The sequence below is a fragment of the Onychostoma macrolepis genome, chromosome 02 (assembly GCF_012432095.1).
Source record: "Onychostoma macrolepis isolate SWU-2019 chromosome 02, ASM1243209v1, whole genome shotgun sequence".
Classification (NCBI taxonomy): domain Eukaryota; kingdom Metazoa; phylum Chordata; class Actinopteri; order Cypriniformes; family Cyprinidae; genus Onychostoma; species Onychostoma macrolepis.
The window spans coordinates 381,735-407,002 of NC_081156.1; the positions used below are offsets into that span (position 1 = coordinate 381,735).

General features: G+C 40.6%; 1 protein-coding gene across 5 annotated transcripts in view; it reads left to right on the forward strand.

The window, feature by feature from the left end:
- mier1b (mesoderm induction early response 1b, transcriptional regulator) overlaps nucleotides 1–25,268 on the forward strand; it is a 170,313-nt gene that overhangs the window by 135,028 nt on the left and 10,017 nt on the right. For all 5 annotated transcript variants that reach the window (XM_058755179.1, XM_058755189.1, XM_058755160.1 and 2 more), the window contains one exon: nucleotides 3,712–3,839. In XM_058755179.1, the coding sequence (XP_058611162.1) occupies nucleotides 3,712–3,839 (128 nt within the window). The remainder of the gene's footprint in view (nucleotides 1–3,711; nucleotides 3,840–25,268) is intronic.

Sequence of the window (25,268 nt, forward strand, 5' to 3'; positions counted from 1 at the left end):
AAATTATTTTAATAAATGGTGGTTGTCCTACCCCCGAAAGTTTCTGACCTTTGAAAAAGTACTACTTTGTGAGCAGGGACTTTCTGAGGGGCAAATTTTTACCTAGAACTTTATTTAGATCCTGGTTTCTGTGGTGGAAACACACCGAGTACCGTCCCAAAGTCCCTAGTTCCTGGGGAAAGTTTCTGTGGTGGAAACGGCCTTAATCATGACGTCACACTCCCGTTTTTATAGCATCACATAACTAACTAAAACCAAACTTTTTTTTTTTTTTAATTAACACTTGAACTTACATCAGCGTCATAAAATCTACTTAAAATGACAAAAACCATCTTTAGAAAAAAATTATTTGAAGCGAAATTTAATTATTTAGTTTGTCTCGCATCCCATTAGATTACATGGAGAAGGGCGGGCTTTATGACCTATGCCTGGGAGCAATCGAAACCTTCTGGCTTCACTTTTCAAGATTTGTGTGGCACACTTGTCTAAGGCTAAGATTTTCTTAAAGGGGTCATCGGATACAAAATTCACTTTACAAGTTGTTTGAACATAAATATGTGCTGTAAGTGTGTGTACACATCCATCCTATAATGATAAAAATCCACCCAGTGTTTTTTTTTTTTAAATCCCTGTTTTAAAATCCCCTTTCTCAAATCAGGCTGTTCTGAGATTCCTGTCAGAATGACGTAGTTCTGCACAGGCCGCTTCCACGATAGTTGATTGACAAGGCCGTCTTACCTTAGACCCACTATTATGGCCTTCCACAAAGTTGATGGTAGAAGTGAGCAAGTAACTGACGCGTCCAAATAGAATCCATGCACACAGATGTTAAAATGCAAACAGTGTCCTTTATTGTGCTTCAACCAATAAACAGTTCTTGCCATTTGCTTTCTGTGAGCTCTCCTTTTAATTCATGACATACAAATGTATATTTCATACCTTGCAGATAGCAAACACATTGTCCATAGTCCATATTATTCCTTGCACGGTTATGCATTAAGCTCAGTCCAACACAATATAGCCATTTGACACAAAAAGCTAGTGAGCATGATAACTTGTAGCTGTATGCTCAATCACAGTCAAAAACTGTTTGCTTTCCTGCCACCAAACATACCTTCTAATTAACCAGGTGCTCTTAATATACAAAGGTGTCACAATGCCCCCCCATGGACAAAACACACATTGCTTTAAAATGGCTCCTACACCCACCCTGAGTGAGCTGTCATCAGTCCGCCATTGTGTCGACTCCTGTGCAGGGGAAGACAAGAACGTCTCCGATTAAGCGAGGTGTTTTGTTGTTGGATGTAATAATGAATACAGCAGTCGTCATTAACTCCTGACATCTGAGCCGCTGAAGATGTAGAGGATTAACGTTACTTTCGTTTTGAAGGGAATGCTACGATCCCCGATCTGCCTAATTGTGTCTATGTTCTCGCGAATCATTCGTGATCCAGCTTCATCTACAGAAGAAGTGAGTATAAGGGTTTTTATGAACCTTTGCAAATCGCCTTTCCTAATAATGTGCTAGTTAGCCAGTTTCGCGGCTGAAGTTTAAAGTCTGCCCATCACCCCACAGAAGAGAGGGGCGGGGTTGGGCAGGGCAAGCAGAGCTCATTAGCATTTAAAGCAACATGGACTATAATGGCTTGATGAAAACAGAGCTGATTTTGACAGGGTAAAGAAGGGTTTTTTACACTACCATTGAGAAATTTGAACCATAGTATGTTATAGACTTTTCATTAAGACCCTAACGCATCCGATGACCCCTTTAATGGGGTAGTCGTGGCCTAATGGTTAGGGAGTCGGGCTTGTAACCTGAAGGTTGCCGGTTTGATTCTCAAGCCAGCAGGAATTGAAGGTGAGGATTGTGAATGAACAGCACTCTCTCCACCTTCGATACCATGACTAAGGTGCCCTTGAGCAAGGCACCGAACCCCTAATTGATCCCTGGGCGCTGGAGCAATGGCTGCCCACTGCTCTGGGTGTGTGTTCACTGTGTGTGTGTGCATTTGTTCACTACTCACTGCTGTGTGTGTGCACTTGGATGGGTTAAATGCAGAGCACCAATTTCGAGTATGGTTCACCATCGGCAGAGTTTTAGAGAGTGATTCATGCGTTCATTTCATTTAGACTTGACTATTGTAATTATCTTTATACTGGAATAAGTTAATCCAATATTAATCATTTTCAGACGGTTCAAAATGCAGCTGCAAGACTTTTGACTAGCACTCTAATTGATCATAATTTACCAATATTACACTCTTTGCACTGGCTGCTGATTTGTTGCTGCAAAATAACTTTCTTATCTTTTGAATCTAAATAACTCTTTTAGATAATTAATGCCATCTCAGGTGGACGTTGGACATGACGTCGGACAGACGTTGCATTTTGGTTGAAAATGAAAATCGGGTTGACGTCAATATTTGACGTCAATTTGACATTGACTTAACGTTAGATTTTGGTTACACAACCTAAAAACAACAAAATATCAATGTCAGCTAACGTAGGTATTGAACATCAATTTAACATTGACATTAGAAGTTGAATTTACATTGAATTTTGGTCACCCGACGTCGCAACCGAAATTTAACCAAATATCAACGTCTTATGACATTGTATGCCTGCTGGGAAGATTGCTGATGGTTCCGAGATGTAAACTTAAGTCGAGGGTTGACCAAGCTTTTTCTATCGTTGGTCCAAAATTGTGGAATAGTCTCCATTTATCTATAAGATTAATCTCTACAGAGTCTGAATTAAATCTAAGTTTAAAAACTTACCTTTTCTCTCAGGCTTACCACGGTTTTTGATTTTTAAAGTTGAATTTTCTGATTGCTGTTTTTAATGTAAACTCCCTATATCATTGCTTTGCAGTTTTTATTCTCTTTTTTTTAGATATTTATCCTTTGTCTTTTTATACAGCACAATGATCAACTACTGTTGTTTTTATTTGTGCTATATAAATAAAATGTGATTTGATTAGACAATTACATTTTAAAAAGAGACATGATAATTTGGGGAGAAAAGCAAGAGATTTGTAGTGCATTCTGGTGAATCAGTCATTGTAATATGTATAATAAATAATAATATATATAGGGAGAGTAGACCACAAATGCAAAGTAAATGTTGTCCTTTTTCACATTGTTATAGTGGAATACAAAGGAAAAAAGAAAATAATCAGGAGGAAAACAATGCAGTGGGACTGAAAAGTGCTCTTCCATAGATTTTTTTTACACCATGTCATATTAAAATACCAAGCATCATGTTATTCTCTTATGCTTGTAAATAGAACACAAAGTAAAATTTACAGCTCATTCAGTCAAACTGACGTATATTAATAATGGACGCTCTATCCGACAACACTTGAGATGCATTGGAATGAAGATGTAAATGCAGTCCAGCTAACAATATCTAAATACTATTCATAAATCCATATACAAGACATATGTTTGTGGCAGGGGTAAAGGGGGCCAGTTTTGTTTAGCTCATCACTGTATTATTGTCCATATCATCCAGTTTTGTTATTGTATATATGAAAAAGGTAAATCAAAATTACACTGATGAAAATAATGAGTAATTGTTTCAGAGGAAAAGACATCCAAGTGTACTGCTCTATCACTCAAGAGTTTGATTCATTGTAGTGAGTTTGTCCTGTTTCCTGAGGTTCTGCTGTTTCTCAGTGTAAGGTGTGTGATCTTTGTTTTATTTGTGTAGGGATTACATGGACAGACTTCTAGATGAGACAGAAAGCACTGCTTCCAGTCGAGCAGCCACGCCCCTTCCTGCCGCCTCTAACAGCAGCACCAGCCAGTCAGAGAGAGAGGAGACTAACAGTCACAACGGTAAAGTACCTAGTGCTTTTTTGTTGCTTTGGGGAATATTTCAGGATACTTTAAAGAAATTAGGTTGGATTCATGTTGTATGTGGTGTGTTTGAACAGTTTGTTACATGTAGTATAGTCCAGGGGTTTTCAAACTGGGGTAGAGAGCGCTAGGTGGTCTACAAAAAACTTGGCAGAATTTTTTTTTTTTTTTACATGATTTGCACGAGATAATTTTAAAAAATAATACATTTTTTATTAAAAGTTATTAATGACCAAATCTCTCTCTCTCTCTCTCTCTCTCTCTATATATATATATATATATATATGTGTGTGTGTGTGTGTTTATCCCAAAATACTTTGCGTTCTTAACGTTTTGCATACAGTTGAATGGAGCAATTTGCGTGCACTACAAATGATGGAAAGATTTTTGAAGAATCCTGCTCCTGCAAGCAGTTAGTGTAAATCTGACTTGGCGAACGCTAAGGCAAAAACTAGAAAATATGACAAATCTTACATTGCGTTTGAATTTACATGCATGTTAAAGCAGGGAGTCGAGAGACCCCAGTGTGTTCTCTGTCAAGAGATTCTCTCCAACGAATGCATGAAACCATCCAAGCTCAGGCGCAATCTACAGCAGAAACATCCCAATGAGGCAGAAAAATTGACTATTTAAACATCAGGAGTTGTGTTTGGCTCGGCAGACTAGTATTTTTCGGCAGCAAGCATCAGTCCTTGAGAGGTGTTTAAAAGCATCATATTTGGCGTCCCTCCACATTGCGCGTGCTAAGAAGCCGCACACAGTTGACAAAGCATTATTATTACCAGCTACCAAAGACATTGTCAGGGAGTTATTTGGAGAGGAAGTGGCACGAAAGGTAGATGCCTTTGTCAGACAATACAGTAAGCAGACGCATAGGTGAGATGGCCAATGATATTTTGTCGCAACTTTTAGAACAACTGCAAGCCAGTGAATACTTGTGCTGCAGTTGGATGAAAGTGCTGATATAGCGAATCAAGCACAGCTAATGGTCTATATACGCTTCCTCGGTAAGGACAAATTTATCAAGGAACTTCTCTTCTGTATGTTACACTTTCAAGAAGGATACGACGTCGGTTCTCATGGCAACACATTTATTTTCTGTTAAAACAGATAAGAAAAACACGTGTACCACGAAAGCTCATCATGTACTGAATACTATTTCCTTGCTATTCAACTACTGATGCATAGAGTAAAGCGTGGGTGCCCCCTGCTGGCGAACCTGAGTTTAACAAGATTAATTTTACTCACAACACAGTGTAATCCAGTAATACATAATAAATTGTCACAGAAATTACCATTGTTCCCGGAACGGAAAAAAGTTCAAAATTTAAAGGGGGGCCATTTTTATTTGTCTCTTTTAAGTTACTCCGGGCTACACTCTCCCCCACAAAATTAAATGTCTCTTGACATTTCCGGGAAAAGCTAAAGCGTTTGCTTAAAACACCTCGGCCATCCAAGGCCTCCAATAGACCTCAGTCTGTATTACCTGAGTCTCTGTTACCTTACAGTTTCTTTGTACCAAGGACGGTTTACCCAATGTATCATAACTCAGTACAACAGGCTGATGTCTCAGTCTCTGGGGTCGCTGTCTTACCGTCTGTCGGTCTCCTTGTGTCGGGATCAGAAGGTCTAACCCTGGTCCACCATAATTTCAATTCAATTCAATTCAAGTTTATTTGTATAGCGCTTTTTACGATACAATCGTTGCAAAGCAGCTTTACAGGAAATTAAGTTTCTACTATATATATATGCATACACATACGCACACATGCACATATATATACATACATATACACATACACACAGAAGAAACGCAATATATTAAAGTTATGACAGACTTAATGTAGGTAATGTGTTGTCTGAGGGTTGGCATCCTCCGTGGTCCTCTGAGGTGTTGCCATCATCTCTTCTCAGGTGTTTGGTCATCACGGATCTTTTTAAGGGTTGGATCCAGACTGACGCTTCAATATTTCTTAGTTACCATGGGATGTTAATCCCGTGGCAGAATCAGAGAAACAGATAGAGACATAATTAGCGTAGCTGCTGTTCTATTCAAGCAAAAATTATTTGTTCAACCCAATCTAAAGATTTATAGTGTACATTTGATCAGATATAAATGCAGTACAAGATTATAAGATGCATTATGTGAATGCTTGGCTAAAGAGATGTGTCTTTAATCTAGATTTAAACAGAGAGAGTGTGTCTGAACCCCGAACGTTATCAGGAAGGCTATTCCAGAGTATGGGAGCCAAATGTGAAAAAGCTCTACCTCCTTTAGTGGACTTTGCTATCCTAGGTACTACCAAAAGTCCAGAATTTTGCGACCTTAAGGAGCGGGTTGGATTTTAGTGTGGTAGAAGACTAGTTAGGTACGCAGGAGATAAACCATTTAGTGCCTTATAGGCGAGTAATAATATTTTGTAATTGATCCGGAACTTAATAGGTAGCCAGTGCAGAAACTGTAAAATTGGGGTAATATGATCATATTTTCTTGACCTGGTAAGGACTCTAGCCGCTGCATTTTGGACTATCTGTAGCTTGTTTATTGAAGATGCCGGACAACCACCTAACAGTGCATTACAATAGTCCAGTCTAGAGGTCATGAATGCATGAACGAGCTTTTCTGCATCTGAAACAGGTAGCATGTTTCGAAGCTTGGCAATGTTTCTAAGATGGAAGAATGCTGTTTTTGTAACATGGGAAATATGATTTTCAAAGGACAAGTTGCTGTCTAATATAACACCCAGATTTTTGACTTTAGAGGACATAACAGTACATCCGTCTAGTTGCAAATTGTAATCCAAGAGATTCTGAGTACTGTTTTTTGGACCAATAAGTAATATCTCGGTCTTATCCGAATTTAATAGGAGGAAATTATTGGTCATCTAATCTTTTACATTTTTAACACAATCTATTAGCTTAGATAGTTCAGAGGTTTCATCTGGTCTTGTTGAGATATATAGTTGAGTATCATCAGCATAACAATGATAACTAATCCCGTATCACCAAGGGGCAACATGTATATTGAAAATAGCAGAGGACCTAGGACAGATCCTTGTGGTACTCCATACTTTACTGGTGATAGTTGTGATGACTCACCGTTTAAAAAAACAAAGTGGTAGCGATCGGATAGGTAGGATCTAAACCATCTTAAAGCCTGCCCTTGAATACCCGTATAGTTTTGTAATCGATCTGTGAGTATGTCATAATCTATAGTGTCGAACGCAGCACTAAGATCAAGTAAAACTGAAACCTGACTGAAATTCTTCATAGAGATTGCACAATTGAGCAGACACAACTTTTTCTAAAATTTTAGACATAAACGGCAGATTTGAAATGGGTCTGTAATTTGCCAGTTCACTAGAATCTAGTTGTGGTTTCTTAATAAGAGGCTTAATAACCGCCAGCTTGAATGGTTTTGGGACGTGACCTAAAGATAACGATGAGTTAATAATATTGAGAAGCGGTTCTTCTGCTACAGGTAACAACTCTTTCAGTAGTTTAGTGGGTACAGGATCTAATAGACATGTTGTTGGTTTAGATGCAGTGGTAAGTTTATTTAGTTCTTCCTGTCCTATAGTTGTAAAGCACTGCAGTTTTTCTTTGGGAGTGGTGAATGAAACTGAAGTACTAGACGGTGTAGAACCTACATTTGTTATTGTATTGCTAATGTTATCTATTTTATCAGTGAAGAAATTCATAAAGTCATTACTATTAAACTTTGAGGGAATATTTAGATTGGGTGGCGTCTGTTTATTTGTTAGTCTAGCCACTGTGCTAAATAAAAACCTTGGATTGTTTTGGTTATTATCTATGAGTTTGTGGATATGCTCTGCCCTGGCTTTTAGAGCCTGTCTATAGCTGGACATACTGTTTTTCCACGCAATTCTAAAAACTTCCAAGTTAGTTTTTCTCCATTTGCGCTCAAGATTACAAGTTTCTTTCTTGAGAGAATGGTTATAACTGTTGTACCATGGCGCAGTACGTTTTTCTCTAACCTTTTTCATATTGAGGGGGGCAACAGCTTCTAACGTATTAGAGAAGATAGTGCCCATGTTGCTAGTCATTTCGTCTAGTTCACATGTATTTATGGGTACACAGAGCAGTTGAGATAAATCAGGCAGGTTATTTGTGAATCTGTCTTTGGTGGCTGGAACAATAGTTCTGCCCAGACGATAACACGGAGCCATATAGTTAATATCGGTATGCATGCACGATACAAGGAAATGATCAGTAACATCATCACTTTGAGGTACGATATCTATATCAGTAAGATCAATTCCATGCGATATAATTAAATCTAGCGTATGATTGAAACGATGAGTGGGCCCGGTGACGTTTTGCTTGACTCCAAAAGAGTTTATTAGGTCAGTAAACACAAGTCCTAATGCATCATTTGTATTATCAACGTGAATGTTAAAATCTCCAACAATTAGCGTTTTATCAACATTAACCAATAGATCTGAGAGGAAATCTGCAAATTCTTTTAAGAATTCTGTAGATGGCCCTGGTGGTCTATACACAGTAGCCAGAGCAAGAGATAGGAGAGATTTCTTTTGCATATCTGACAGTGTAACATTAAATAGAAGTATTTCAAATGAGTTAAACCTGTATCCTGTTTTCTGAGTAACATTGAGAAAATCACTATATATTGTAGCGACACCACCGCCACGACCAGTCTGACGGGGTTCATGTTTATAACAGTAGCTTGGTGGAGTAGACTCATTTAGACCAAAATATTCATTTGGTTTAAGCCAGGTTTCAGTCAAACAAAGTACATCAAAACTATTATCTGTGATCATTTAATTTACAATAACTGCTTTGGGTGCGAGTGATCTAATGTTTAGGAGCCCAAGCTTTAGAAATTGTTTTTGTTCATTTATTTAGCATTTTTCAGGTTTAATCACGATCAGATTTTTTCTAGATCCTACATTAAATTTATATGTTGACCTCACTATTCGGGGAACAGATACAGTCTGTATAGATTGGACAACGCAAGTACTTCTGTCATTTAGGAGGGTAGAGCAAAAGCCATCATAGCAATTATTTGAGAATTGGCTTACTAGTCAGATGGAGCGTAGCTTCCTGGAGATGTTGTCCGACAGGAGTTCCGCTCCGACTCTGCTGGGGTGCAGGCCATCAGCACGGAAAAGCCTAGAACGCTCCCAGAAAAGATTCCAATTATTAACAAAGAGCAGTTTCTGTTCTTTACACCATGACAATAACCATTAGTTTAAAGCAAAAAGTCCACTGAACCTTTCGTGTCCTCGTCGATACGTGGGAAGCGGTCCTGACACGATGATCGTCATCGCGGGCGATGTGCTGCGTACCGTCTCGATCAGGCTCCTGAAGTCCCTCTTCAGTGTCTCCATCTGCCGCAGCTTGGTGTCGTTAACCCGCGCGTGCAGCACGACAGCGCTGATGCTCTCGTCGCCCCTTCAGGATCACGGGTATCTGCGCAGAAACATCGAGAACACGAGCATCAGGGAAACAGTGAGTGTGCACTTTACCTTCAGCAAACGTAGCACGGACGTGCCGGACGATGGAGTCTCCGACGATCACAGCGTCGCGTTCCGTCTCGCGGAGGGGAGCGAAGCGGTTCCGGATGGAGATCTCGAAGACCGGAGGAGGCGGCGGAGGGGGAGGGGGTGGCTCGCGTCTTCCACTGCTGGTGCACCCAGGGTCCGTGGTGTCCCGGTGCCGGAGTGAAGGACACCTGGGAAGATCGCGTCCTGGGTGCACAGGGCCTGTGCAGAGAAACACACGGAGTAGAGGTGGTCAGAGTGTTAGCAGCGCGCTGTATACTTAACCCTGGACTTGTGAGCGTCAGCCTGGGATGTTTCCAGCGCGGCTCTCCGCTCTCTCAGCTGGGCCTGCTTCTCCACCAGGTTGCGGATCTGCTTCTCCATGGCCTCCAGCTCCAGCTGCACCAAATGTAGCTCAAACGTGTCCTCACCTGCACTCAGAGGTGGACACAAATCCGCCATTTAAGCAAGTAACAGTGGTAATGTGTGTAATAGAGTATTAGCAATGTAAGCGAGATTAGCAGCAACCACGCTGGCGATGCTAACTGGCTATAAGCTAATAGCAGACTCGGGAAATCAAAATAAAACTAGTGATAAGGCGCTCTGATTGCTTTTGTTGTAGAATGCTATAGGGGATATAATCACACGTTATAGAAACGAAAATGATAGTGTATAAAACTGATCTTAAGATAGAAAATAGATGATAAGGAATTAACTTGACGGAGCTCAAGCTCAAAACACGCTGTAGCAACAGTCTCAGCAAATCACCCCAGCAAATACTCAGGCCTATCAGGGTTCGAATCAGGTCTCTGAGATTGTAGTGGCACATCCTCTTCGCATTGTAGTGGCACATCCTCTTCGCTTTGTAGTGGCACATCCTCTTCATGATGCTGAGGACGCTGCTGAGGCTGGAAAGGCTCTGCCAGAGGATTCAGTGAAGTCCATCTCTGCCGTCTCCCTCTGCCAGGTCTGAGATGCCAATAGTAGGTGCCGCTGTATTCATCGCCGGAGGTGTCACTCTGTTCTGGCTGCTGTTGCTGCTGACGTCAAGGTTTGGTTCTTTCCTTTGATGAGCCCAGGGAGTTTTTCTGTGGCTGAACAGTCTCTGCGGGTGGTAAGAAATCACAGGGCAGCAGGAGGTTTCTGTGAACCACTCTGTCTCTCCCTTTTCCATTCTCTGGGCTGATCTCATAAACTGGGTTGCCATCTGCTTTTCTCTCCTTCACCTTATACACTTGATCCTCCCAGTATGGCTGAATCTTTCCTGGCCCCCCTCTGTGGGTAAGGTTTCTGAGGAGAACTCTGTCACCTGGGTGGAGGTCTCTTCCCTGAACTTTCCTGTCGTAGAAGACTTTCCCCCGAGCTGCTGCCTTAACTGCTGTTTTAGCTGCAATCTGATATGCCTCTTGCATCCTTGTTTTCCAATGGCTCACATAGTCATCGTACGTGTCCCGGGAATCATCCTTTCTGAGTCTGAACAACAGATCAATAGGCAGGCGAGGAGACTGTCCAAAGATGAGGTAATAGGGCGCGTAACCTGTTGCCTCATTCTTTGTGCAGTTGTACGCGTGGACAACCTTAGCGAGGGACTCCTTCCAATCTTCCTTCTCCTTGTCCTCCAGGGTGCGCAGCATGGACAACAGGGTATGGTTAAATCTCTCCACCTGCCCGTTACCCTGGGGGTGGTATGATGTTGTGTGCGAGCCCTGGATGCCAGAAAGTTTCTTCAAGCTGGCCGTCAATCTGTTCTCAAACTCTTTGCCCATATCGTGTTATAGTCTGCTCGGGAACCTGAACTTAAGTGCAAAGTCGTTGAAAATCTTGTCAGCTACTGTTTTGGCCGCTTTGTTCCTTGTTGCATAGGCCTGCGCAAACCTCGTAAAATGGTCCATGATCACCAATATATACTCATACCCATGCTTACATTTCTCCAAATGCAGAAAGTCTATGGAGATGAGCTGGAATGGGTAGGTGGTCTGGATCGGTATCAGAGGCGCACGTGTCTGCTTATTTGGCTTCTTCTTCTTGAGACATTCACACACTCTTGTGACAAAATGTTCAACATCTTTACTCATCTGTGGCCAGTAGAACCGTTCTCAAATCAGGTCAAGTGTCCTCTCGACCCCCAAGTGACCCAAGTCCTGGTGCAGCTCTTTAAAGACCAGCGGATGATAAGCTTTGGGGAGCAACAGTTGTTCTCGACAGGAAGTCCTACAGCGTAGAACACCATCTTGACCCACAAGAACCTTTAGCCACTGTTTCAGCAGTATGGCCACTGCAGGGTTCTCTGCTTTCACTTCAGCTCTACTTGGCCTCCTGTTCTGTGACTTGTACCAGAGAACTCTTGAGAGGATTTCATCCTCTTCCTGAGCTTTGCGGATTTGATCAGGGGTAAGAGGTTGGCTAGTCTTACTGTCTTTCACCAGGCTCAAAGCACTGACCTGGATCAACCCAACGCCCCGGCAAGGATTCCTCCGTTCCGCAACGACCCTCTCCATAGATGCACTGATTACATCTTGTCTGGCCTCAGCCGTACAGCTATTATATATAGTGAGCACATACGTCAGTGGGTTGTTATCTGTATATACCACGAACGATGGGGCATGGTAAAGATAATCCCGGAAACGTTCACAGATGGCCCACTTCAACGCTAAAAACTCTAGCTTTCCAGAGTGCAGATGGTACCTTTTCTCTGATGGACTCAGGATGCGGAAGCCATAGGCGATCACTCTCATCTTCCCCTGCTGTCTCTGGTATAACACCGCACCCAGACCAACTTGGTATGCGTCACAATGTAATACAAATTGCTGGGTAAAGTCAGGATATCCAAGAACAGGGGGCTTTGTGAGTGCCTCTACAAGCTGATTCAACACTTCTGGTGAGACCTGGTCTACTGTATGGGTGTCCGTGATGGTAAGTGACCATTATTTTTCTTTCCTGTTTTACTGGGCCTCTTCACGGTTGGGTCTGGAGTGTGATTTTCGGGGTTTGGGGCAGTGAGTAGGTTATTCAGCGGGTGGGCCAAAGGGAGAAGTTGGGGATGAAGGGTCTGTAATAGGAGAGGAACCCGAGCATCTGGCGTACCTCACCAACGGTGGCAGGTGCCTTCTCTTTGAGAGCCATCACTGGAGCCATCTCTGCGGGGTCCATTGTGTAACCCTCTCCTGTCACCAACTTGCCAAGAAATCTCACAATCGATTTAAACAGCTCACATTTCTTTGGGGTCAGCTTCACACCATGTTTCTTGTAGTGTTGAAGGACGACACGGATATGCTCCAGGTGCTCCTCGAAGCTGTGACTGTGTACCAGGTTGTCATCCAGGTACGGGAGGCAAATCGTGTCTCTCAAGTCAGCCAAACAGTACTCCATGTTCCTCTGAAACTCTGCGGGTGCCGAACTCAAGCCAAAGGGTATACGCACCCATTCGTAGAGCCCCCAGGGTGTGATGAATGCTGTGAGAGACCGGCTCTCCTCATCCAGATAACCCTGGTGGTACGCTTTACCCTGGTCTAAGACCGAGAACCATGAGCTCCCACCCAGTGCATCCAACATGTCCTGAATCCTCGGTATCAGATGGTGGTCGGGGACCGACTTATGGTTGAGTTCCCTGAAGTCAACACAGAGATGGAGACTACCGTCCTTCTTGCGGACGCACACCACCGGCGACGAATAAGGGGATCGGGAAGGTGTGATCCACCCTCTTCTCAAGAGATCCTGCAGATACTCCTTCACTTCATTGTGAAGAGGCTTTGGGACGGACATGTAGGTCTTTTGCACTGGGCTGGTATCATGGAGAGTGATGTGCATCTTGAGAGAAGGCATACAACCCACATCATCACTGTCATAGGCAAAAGCCTCACATTCCTCCCGCAACACTCTCCTTACAGCCTCCTGCTGTCCCTCTGAGAGATGGCAGAGATCCACAGGGGGTCCCATGAGGTTGGTCTTCTTGTTTGCTTATTATCTGACTGCGGTGTGCTACTTACTTCGTTGGACTTTGTCTCTGTGCTGTCCTTCATTTCAGCTGTCGTCTCATTTTATTTCGTTTGCACAGGTGTTGTGTAAACGGTCTTGACGGGTTCCAGGTGTCCAATCACTCTATGACGGTCCAGACAAATGGTGCGATCAGTAGTGTTGGTCACAGAGATGGGTATGTATGGCACTCTCCTTTCTGGGATCTGCACCAATACATCATGGTAGATCAGGCCTTCTGGTGGAGAATTAAGCATGTCAGGTGAAAAGATCATGTGTTGGCCTTGTGCTCGTGCACTCACATGTGCTTTTATGTAAACAGTGGTGACTTGGTTAGCTGGTAAGGGCACTCTTTTTCTGCCGGTACGAACTACACCAATCTCTGAATCACCACTCTGCATCAACTTGACCACACGATGAGCAGTTTTCACTGTTATTGCGAAGGCTTTACTCACTTTGTGTGCCAACTGTTTTTTTTTCACCTTTAGTCTTTCCTTCGTTTCTGTTAATGATGACCTCAATGACGTTGTAGCCGATGATGGGGTCACTGGCAACAGCTGGGTCGTTCGACACTAGTATTGGCACTTGTAAATCATTTGTCGTGGTGGGGTCACTGCCTAGTCTGAAACTGACTTCAATCCAGCCGATATATGGGATGGTCGTGTCATTAGCAGCAAAAACGGTCAGTGTCTCATCCTCCAACAACTCTGAGATGGGTCTGACAATGGTGTGGGGGAGGTGGTTCAGTCGCCAGGGAACATTCACTATGCTGGACTGTGCTCCCGTGTCCCACAGGGCTCTAACTGGGCAATTGTCCATTACACAATCCACTATACACCTGCTTCCTACAAGGCTTACCAACTCTGGCTGGTGTTGAGGGGGTATATAGTTAACCACACTTACAGCTGATGAGCTGCTCTTTCTCCAAGGGTTGTTGTTGGTTGCATGACTGTGCTGGGTAGTGACTGCTCATTTTGGGGCGCTCAACCTTGGACTACTGCTGGCCCCACCTCAGTAGTCCCTGCCCATTTCCCGGCGTGGTTCTGCATCCACGGGAGAAATGACCCTCCTGCCCACATTTAAAACAGTGAGAACATTTCTCACCTGTTCCCTCATCCCTGCATTTCTTGCAGCCTTTCACTCTCTGATTTTGTTCAGGGGGACGGGGGTTTGCTTCCATTACAGCCAGAAACATTTGCTTCATTTCTTTGTGAAGCTCTTCCAACATCTGCTGCGCATTCATGCTGTTAGGCTTATTCTCGTTCCCCTTTACCATTTTGATCACCACTGTTGAATTAGACTCCTTAGGTTTAGAGGGGCTCTGGGCAGGTGTGGATTTTAACTGAGAGTCTGATTGGAGCTCCTGTACTTTGGGAGTTTTACCAGCAGTGGACCTTTTCCGTTTCTCTTGTCTCTCACTTTCAACTCTTGCCACTTCATCCACTTTCTGTATAAGTTCTTCATCTGTTATGCTTACATCATTGAGGTAGGGTAGGATTTGGAACTTCACAGAGTCACTCAACAGTCCAGTTTCTATTGAGCGGAGGAACTTGCGCTGAATGACGGCTCTGCTGTACTGTTCATCAGTATCCTCATTTGCTGCTTTCCATAACAGCTTGTCTTTAAGCTCAGTTGCACGGAATACGAAGTTCAGGGCAGTCTCTTTGGGCTTTTGCGAGATGTTAAGAAGCTGGTGGTAAAGCTCTGTGGAACTATCTACCCGATAGTGGCCTTTAAGGATGGTGAGGAGTGTGCTAAGGGTCAGCCCACATTTGATCTCTAACATGTCTCTCAACGGCAGCCCTGGACTGACAGCCCTGATTACAGCTTCGACTACTTCAGTCTGTGTGTGCCCCTTTTCTATTCCCAGCTCAATCTGGCGGACTAAACTGAGATATGACAATTTATCCCTCTGACCACTCTCCCCAATTTGCCCACAAATTTTAAACTCCCTTCGCAGTGTTACCTCAGGCAGTGGGCGAGTTGGCTCTAGCCGGCTCTTGGATGGGGAATCTGCAGTCTTTAGAAGAGACATGTGTGGTGAGAAGCATTTTTCCAGTCCTTCCGTTGGAGCTGGCTCTTCTGACGGGTACTCTTCGTCTGGCCTACTACACCTTTTACTTTGTCTTTCAATGAATGTTAATAGATCAGCACAGTGCTGTTTAACTTCATCACTCTCTTGTTTCTCCTCAAGTTCATCTAATACACCCTCGGCCATCTTGATGAGTGCCCTCCGTGTCTTGCTGCGGGGCTCCCCACTGTCCAGGCCATCACATTTTAGGTACCTGCAGACATCCACGAGAGACTCTTCCCCAAGCTGCCACAGAGCTGCACTCACTTGATCACGCAGGATCTGACTGGTGTCCGTCTTGCTGAAGGCTCGTCTCATTAGGAAGGAGGGAGGTTAATGGTGCTGGTCACTCTGTCGCCTGCTCCTGGCTGGCTCGCCAAAATATGTTACACTTTCAAGAAGGATACGACGTCCGTTCTCATGGCAACACATTTACTTTCTGTTAAAACAGATAAGAAAAACACAGGTAAATCGAGGAGCATCTGTTGCGTGTACCACGAAAGCTCATCACGTACTGAATACTATTTCCTTGCTATTCAACTACTGATGCATAGAGTAAAGCGTGGGTGCCCCCTGCTGGTGAACCTGAGTTTAACAAGTTTAATTGAGTTTAATTTTACTCACAACACAGTGTAATCCAGTAATACATAATAAATTGTCACAGAAATTACCATTGTTCCCGGAACGGAAAAAGTTCAAAATTTAAAGGGGGGCCATTCTTATTTGTCTCTTTTAAGTTACTCCGGGCTACATGTAAACCCCTTGAAGGCAGAACCACTGGGCAGGACATCTTTAATATGATGGATCAGTTCATGACGGACAATTCAATAGACTGGTCTCGGTGTGTTGGAGTGTGTACTGACGGTGTACTATGACCAGTAAGCGTAGCGGCGTCGTGACTCTGATCAAAGAGAAAGCCCCCAACACTGTATACTTCACCGTGAGGCTCTTGTGGCCAAACGCATTGAAGATGATTTGCATCAAGTGCCGAGGGATGCAGTAAAAACTGAACTATGTAAAATCACGCCCCTTGAAACACAGACTCTTCAGTTTACTCTGAAAAGAAATGGGTGCCGATTACGAGGGTTTGCTGCTCCACTCAGAGGTATTCTGGCTTTCCCACGGGGCGGTGTTAAGTCGCGTGTATGCGCTGCGCAAAGAGCTGAGAGAGTTTCTCTCTGATGAAAAGCTAGAGCTTGCCAAATGTTTTGAAGATGACACATGGATACTGAAGTTGTCATACATGGCAGATTTTTTCCATCATCTCAATGTCCTCAATCAGAGCATGCAAGGACACAATGTTCACATACTGAACGCATAAGATAAGGTACGCGCATTCACGCAAAAATTATCCCTGTAGGAAAGCAAACTGCAAGAGGGAGTAACAGAAATGTTTCCTCTCTACAACCAGAAGCGCATCTCCTCCACTGCTGACAACATCACCTGTCACATCTTCAGGGCTATTTTAAATAGTATTTCCCTGATTTGAACAACAACCACCTGGACTTTGTTAGGAACCCATTTGCACCAGGGATTGGCACTCATCTGGATCTAGCAGCCCAGGAGCAACTGATTGACTTGACAAATGACGGCGGATGAAAACAAGGTTCCCATGTCTTCCTCTATCAGAGTTTTGGATGTCTGTGAGAGAGGACTACCCTGTGTTGTCAAAGAAGGCAATAAAATGTATTTTACCTTTTGCCACAACTTATTTGTGTGAATCTGGATTTTGAGCACTGAAAGAACTTCAGTCTAAGCACAGAACCCGTCTGGAGGTTGAAAGTGGCATGCGCCTGGCTCTCACTAAATTGAAACCATGCTATGACAAACTAGGCAAGGCAAGTTTATTTATGTAGCACATTTCATACACAGTGGTAATTCAAAGTGCTTTACTTAAAAGGAAGTAAAATAGTCATTAAAAAAAAATAATAATCACAACAATAAAAATAAGTAATTTAAAAGCAAATATTCTCAAGCTTTGTTAAAACTCTTCCACACTAAGTGAAAAAAACCTTCCAAAACACCAAACTATTCCACTACTTCACCCCCTACTTACTAGGACCATCATACCTGACCTATTCGCTAAAACTCGGCCCTGTCTGTAATGGTAAGAATTTAGAGTTGGTAGAGCGATTTACGACTAGAACCCCCTCTTCTAGCGTCTCACATTCACTCGGTATTTCCTATACCTTCAAATGCACTTGTGCCTCTACGGCTCTCAGTGCCTCAAATGCACTATTTGCCTCTATGACTCTTGGTGCCTTAGAGAATGCGTTTTTGTCCCCCCCCCAGACTGTGCACATCTCTCAATCTATAGATGTGCACTCGTACACCTTTACACTTACAAGTGTACCTTAATTATGACACCAGCATTCTTCTGCTGGTGTCCCTCACTCACGTCTGAGTAAGTCCATCGCTCTCCCCCTCCCGCGCTCCCTCCGCTCACAGACAGTCCCTAACCAGAAACCAAACAAATAGAACTCAGAGGTCCTACTTTCAACTGATTAACCAACACACTTGTCTTTCTTTGCCCACATTCTCTTTACCATCACAGCACTTACTTTAGCCTTCTGTTTAAACTTTTAAAATTATATAAAAATTGATTTAAAATGAATTTAAAACAGTTAAGAATAGAAAATGATTATACATAAAATACAGTGCAGTCAGTTCGGATGTAGCACAGTGCTCATTCAATAAATGCACAGCTAAACAGATGTGAGTTAAGTCTGGATTTAAATGTGGCTAATGTTTTAGCACATCTGATCGCTTCTGGAAGCTGGTTCCAACTGCGGGCGGCATAATAGCTAAAAGCGGACTCCCCTTGTTTTGTGTGAACCCTTGGTATTTCTAACTGACTCGATCCTAATGATCTGAGTGGTCTGTTAGGTTTATATTCAGTGAGCATATCTGCAATGCATTTAGGTCCTAGGCCATTGAGTGATTGATAAAGTAAAAGTACTTTAAAATCAATCCTAAATATAACTGAAAGCCAGTGTAAGGATCTGAGGACTGGCGTGATATGCTTAGATTTTCTGGTTCTTGTCAGAATCCTGGCAGAAGCGTTTTGGATGAGCTGCAGCTGTCTAATGGTCTTCTTGGGAAGGCCAGTGAGGAGACCATTACAATAATCCACCCTGCTAGTGATAAAGGCATGAACAAGTTTCTCCAAGTCTTGACTGGAAACAAGACATCTAATTCTTGCAATGATTTTGAGATGATAGTATGATGATTTAGTTACTGCTTTGACATGATTACTATGTACAAACTATGTAGAAGCCACCAAGCTCATCCATCCCATTAGGAGTTTTTGAATCAGTGAATGATTCAAATTGGTTTGATTGTGTTTGTAATGCAAATGCTGTCCTTCAGGTTTAACTTGTCACACTGTAATACTCTGAAAGAAGGTACCCTGTTCAGTTAATGAAAATATTTAGCAATTTTCCAGAAATACAGAGACAAAAAGACCAAAAGAGAGACCCCAGTATGCTATGTGTCCATATTTTGATTTATTGCCCCTCATAAAAATAAGACCCCCCACCCCCTCCCTCCCACCCAAACTGGACACCTGTTTTGTCCACCCCCACCCATCTAAATGACCATCTGTTGGTTACTGTCCAGTGATCCTAAGGAATGTGTGTTTTGGGAAACATGTTTTTGTGTGTGGGCCATTGAAGACTTATATGTTTAAACTTTAAATTGTGAAACTGTGTTAAACTGTGTTAAACGGGACAAAGGGAAGTTTTTATTGGAGTTTTTCACGCACACATATCAACAAAAAACATCAAACATATACGTAAAATGAGCAACGACTGTTTTTCCCTACAAGTCAAGACGTGATAGTGTTGTTAAAACGTTTTTAAACTAGTTAGAGTTCGTTACAAATTAAATAAAAAGAAGCAGAAGTGAGCGTGTTTGTTTATTTAAAACAAAGCATCTGACACCTTAGTTAAAACAATAGCATAACATTACAAGTTAAATAATATAGAGTTGACTCATCTTACCATCTTATAAAAAAAAATGTATCAGAAGCGAACATTAAGTAAGATACTTTACAACGTTCTAACATTAGAAGTTAAAGAAAATAGAGCTGACTTATCTTAAAAGAAAAAATATCAGACCGTTTAGTAAGAGTATAAGATACTCGTCAAAATCTTGTAACATTACAATTTAAAACCTAGCGTTTGTTACAAGTTAGAAAAATTAAACAAAAGAAAAAGAGCCGAGCATCTCGCTGATCCTCGCTCGCTGCTGTAAAAACTCAGAATGAGCTTACGAGCAGGTCAGACCACACCTACTGCCAGCCCCTAACACCGTAAGGAGAGACCGACGCAAAGATTTAAAAGAATTAAAGTAATGTTTTAACATTAGAACGAACGTTATTTTTAATAAATCTTTAGCATTTCTTAATTAATGAAACAATTCGGCACTCATCCTAAAGCTTTTCACTTTAAAATTAGGTTAGTCTAGTTTTTACCTTTTAAACAAACAGTAGGCTACCTAAGCCGCAGGGAAATGTTGCTTATTTTATTTTATTTACTTTAGTTTAGTTATTCGCACTAAATTTAGTAATTCCTTTATTTACACTTCTAATTTTTGTCAATCTTAAAACTTGCAGTGGGGCATATCAGTTTGAAGACCATAGTTACAATATCAAGATGACTCAGAATGGTAACATCCGGGACCCAGTCAAACCACACTTACAACCGCCCCTACACCGGAGGAGAGACCTCAAAGACTTATTTTTAATAAATCTTTTACATTTCTTAATTAATGAAACCATTCAGCATTCATCCTAAAACTTTTCACTTTAAAAAATAGGTTAGCCCATACAAATGTTCTTCTAAACAATCACATCTAAGGCACAGGCTAGTTATTCACACTTAATTCACCTATTCCTTTAATCGGTCTTTGATTTTTGTCAAGTTTAAGACTTCTGACCTGTTATATTACCCAGACTTTTTCACTTTTAAAATGAGGTTACACAGCTTTTTCTTATAAAAATCACCTCTGAAGCCACACGAAAATGTTGTTTGTCTTGTTTTATTTTATTTTAGTAGTATAATATCTTTATTTACTCTTTGATTTTGTCAATCTTAAAACTTCCGGAGGAGGTAGGCCCTAAGCTATATCAGTTAAAACGCATACGTATGTGAGCGGAAACCGGAATGAAAGCAAATGTTTTGGACGTCTTTGGATTTTTCAGCCGTAATTAGACGCCTAAACTTTTTACATTATCGCGCGAAATGTAAATATTTCGTCTCACGCAGTGCTACGAAATGAGAATGGCACTGTGTGTCTGGACGTATGATTAACGTCGCGACCGTATCAGATCAAGAGGGTTGTTGTAAAACATCTAAAGGTGTTTCTGGAGATGCAACTCATTTGCAATCTAACGAGTTTTTGAGGGGATCTAGCATCGTAAACTTTGGCGTTGCTGTTCATTGATCAAACGACATACACGTTAACCATTTTATGACATGCACCTGCTAGTATGAACTTTGTCAAAAGTTTAGACTTAAAGTTCACTGTCCGGTCAAAGGACGTGTGCCCTTTGGAAGATTTTATATGACACATAGCTGGTTAAGTTAAAAGTTTAGGTATAGTTTAGGAAGAAAATACTCAAACATAAACACAAACATACATAAACAATCCCCTACATTTAAACTTTTATGATGTCTCATACAAACCTTTTACAAACTTGTGAACTTTTAGAATCACACAGGGTATCTCTACAAGATGATGAAAAGCAGCATGATTAAACAACTATTGTTTTAACAAATTATAACTATTGTTTTAACAAATAAGTTAAGATTTGTAGTTTTTATATCTCTCAAACCTAAAACCATGAACCTCTAAAGCAAGGATTAGAAGCAGTCAAACGATCCTGTGATGAATACAGAGAATTTTCTTCATGAATTAGACCTAAATTAGACTGAAAATTAATTGTCATAGGTTGTTCGCAACAAAAGTAATTCCTAAACAAGGTGCTACAAATACCTCACAGAATCTTTACAGCAGATTAGACTTTCTTTCTCACTTTAAAATTGTATTATTAACCGTGGTGTTTAAATGCGGCATGTTTATTTTCAAAGTATAATGTTTTATTTATTAAAATAAAAACAACTGGTCTATATAGGTTTATTTTACTAAGAATTGATCAAATAATTGACAGAGGAAATAATTCAAATAAACGATAAGTCCAACTTATCAACCCCGCCTGATGTGTCTGACGGTTTGTGACAAATATCTTACTGATACAGTTGTGTTAAGATGTTAAGTATGTGTAAAACATGTGTAAAGTTCAATATTACTGTTAAAAATAGTATAATAAAACACAAACACTCGCATAAAAAAACAAACACACACACGCACACACACACACACACACACACACACACACACACACTAAAACAACCCTATACAGTTAAACATTTAGACTTGTATGATGTTTCATACGAAACGTTTACAAATAAAAAACCTCACACTGGGTATCTCTACAAGATGATGAAAAGCAGTATGATTAAACAATGATATATCTTTTGTTTTAACAAATAAGTTTTTAGATCTTTCAAACCTAAATCATGATGCTCTAAAGCAAGGATTTGAAACAGTCAAATGAACCTCTGATGAATGCAAGGCAGTTACAGAGATTTTCTTTATGAATTAGAGCTAAATCAGACTAAAAATGAGTTGTCATAAGGTAGTTTGCAACAAAAGTAATTCCTAAACAAGGTGCTACAAATGTCTCACAGAATCTTTACAACAGATTAGACTTTCTTTCTCACTTTAAAAATGGTATTATTAACCGTGGGGTTTAAATGCAGCATTTTTTCACAGTATAATGTTTTATTTTATTAAAATAAAAACAACCGGTCTATATAGGTTTATTTGACTAAGATTTGATCAAATAACTGATATAAGAAACATGCAAATATATAATAAAAAGTCCATCTTATCAACCCTGCCTGATGTGTCTGACAGTTTGTCACAAATATCTTACCAATACAGATGTGTTAAGATGTTAAGTATGTGTAAAATATGTGCAAAGTTCAATATTACTGCTAAAAATAGTTTAATAAACCACAAACACTCGCATGAAAAACAAACAAACACACACACACACACACACACACACACACACACTAAAACAACCCCTGCAGTTAAACATTTCAACTTTTACGATGTCGTATAAATACACTTTTACAAATAAAAACGTTTAGCATCACACAGGGTATCTCTACAAGATGATGGAAAACAGTATGATTAAACAATGATGTAACTTTTGTTTTAACAAATAAGTTAAGGTTTTGTAGATTTTAGATCTTTCACACCTAAAACCGTGATGAGGATCAGAAGTTGTCAAATGATCCTCTGATGAATGCAATGCGCTTACAGAGGTTTTTCTTTATGAATTAGATCTAAAATAGACTAAAATTAGCTGTTGTAAGGTTGTTTACAACAAAAGAGTGTCTTAAACAAGGTGCAACAAATGTCTCATCTTTACAACAGATTGGACTTTCTTTCTCACTTTAAAAACGGTATTATTAACCATGCTGTTTAAATGCAACATTTATTTTTTCACACTATAATGTTTTATTTTATTAAAATAAAAACAATTGGCTCTTTATAGTTTTATTTCACTAAGATTTGATCAAATAATAGATATAAGCAACAATAAAATATTTGATAACTCCATCTTATCACCCAAACTGACGTGTCTTACGGTTTGTGATGACATCAGAATCAGAATGAGCTTTATCGGCCAGGTATGTTTGCACATACGAGGAATTGTTATAGTGACAGAAGCTCCACAGTGCAACAGAAAGACAGCAACAGGACAGGACACAGATAATAAAAGAATAATATACAAATAGGCAATGTACAAAATAGCAAAAACGCTATATATAATATAGACAATTATGTATGTACAGTTACGATATGTGCAAAATTGAAATGAAACAATAAGCATGTGTGGTGATACATTAACATCTTACTGAAACAGATGTGTTAAGATGCACGTTACGCATGTGTAAAATATGTGTAAAGTTCGATATCACTGTTAAAAACAGTTTAAAAGGTCATTTTTAGCTTTCATATAGGATTCACAACCACACTCAGTTGCTTTTTGTGTAACAGAGCCCCCGGGGGCGGATGAAAATAGAATGTATGAAAGACTTTTCTTTTAAGATATTATAATGACAGACTAAAAACTTTAGATTGATTAAAACAACTGAGGTTATGCATTTCTCTTGAATATGTATACAGTAACCAGCGAGTACATGAAACGTTATTGTATAAATACACATCCTTGTAAATTCAGCATGATTCTATCATATTAATCAAAAAAGAACAACCGGTTTGTTGGAAATAAAAAAAATAATAATAATAAAAAATAAAAATAAAGTTGTTTTTCTAAGTTAGAATGTTTATAGTGTGTAGTAAAATCTTAACCTTAACCTAAAGCATTTTTCTTTCAAACTCTCTCACGCACGCACACGGCTTTCCCACAAACTCCCAACAACATACTTAAGTTTTGTTTTATCATCTAGAAACCCTATAATGGAGTTATGTTTTGCATTATTACAACTATAGATGCCGAAAGAGGTCATTAACCTGTTTAAAATGTGAACAATATCACTTAAGACTAGTTTGACAAACAAGGGTACGATCATAAAACAAGCCGTTCTCCAGAATGGTTCTGAATCATTTGTCCCCCGTAATGTAGTTTAAACGTGGGGTCTACGATGTCTTTTACAAAACACGTTTTCCCCTTACCGCAGTCGCACTCCAGTTGCTCATCCGCAGCATAGCCAGAACTCCGGTCACGATCCATTAACTTTTGCGCAGCGTCAGACGACTTTTTCAGAATTCAATTCTTTCCAAGAGATACATTTTGTCCCCTAACCGATCTAGAGCTTTCTCGCCGTTTCCTAGAATCTTGATTGACTGTTTTAATCCACGACGGTCCTGTGGAATTTCGCTTTCAGTTTCAATTTCCGGTTCATGGTTCAGATCCGCCGAAGCGTTATTATTATTAGTAGAAAAATTGCAGAGCGAGTCAAGGCAAGGCAAGGCAAGGCAAGTTTATTTATATAGCACATTTCATACACAATGGTAATTCAAAGTGCTTTACATAAAAGGAAGTGAAATAGTCATTAAAAATAATAAGAAATTAAAAATAATAAAAATCACAACAATAAAAACAAAGTGATTTAAAAATTGATTTTAAAAGAATTTAAAACATTTAAGAATAGAAAGTGATTATACATAGTGCAATCAGTTCGGACGTAGCACAGTGCTCATTCAACAAATGCACAGCTAAACAGATGAGTTTTGAGTCTGGATTTAAATGTGGCTAATGTTTTAGCACATTTGATCTCTTCTGGAAGCGGGTTCCAACTGCGGGCGGCATAATAGCTAAAAGCAGACTCCCCTTGTTTTGTGTGAACCCTTGGTATTTCTAGCTGACTCGATCCTAATGATCTGAGTGGTCTGTTAGGTTTATATTCAGTGAGCAAATCGCCTGAGTCAGGCTCAGGCGATTTGGTTTCTTGAAGCTGATTCTGTCGATCCATGTAGATAACGTTTGACAAGATCTTACAGTAGCTCGCCGTCTGCACTTTCAAACCTGGTAGCGACGTCGTAACTGAGTTTATCGGGGTCGGTCGTCGTTGGTTTTAGCATTCGGACCCACCCTCAACTTGTTGCGTGGTATACAGGGGCGGGGTTGTCATCAGGAAAGCCATAAACGCTGGTCACGCCTAAGATACTTTTTTGTTTGTTATCAATTTAATAATATTTAATAAGAAACGATCTTGTATATCTGATATAAACTATAGG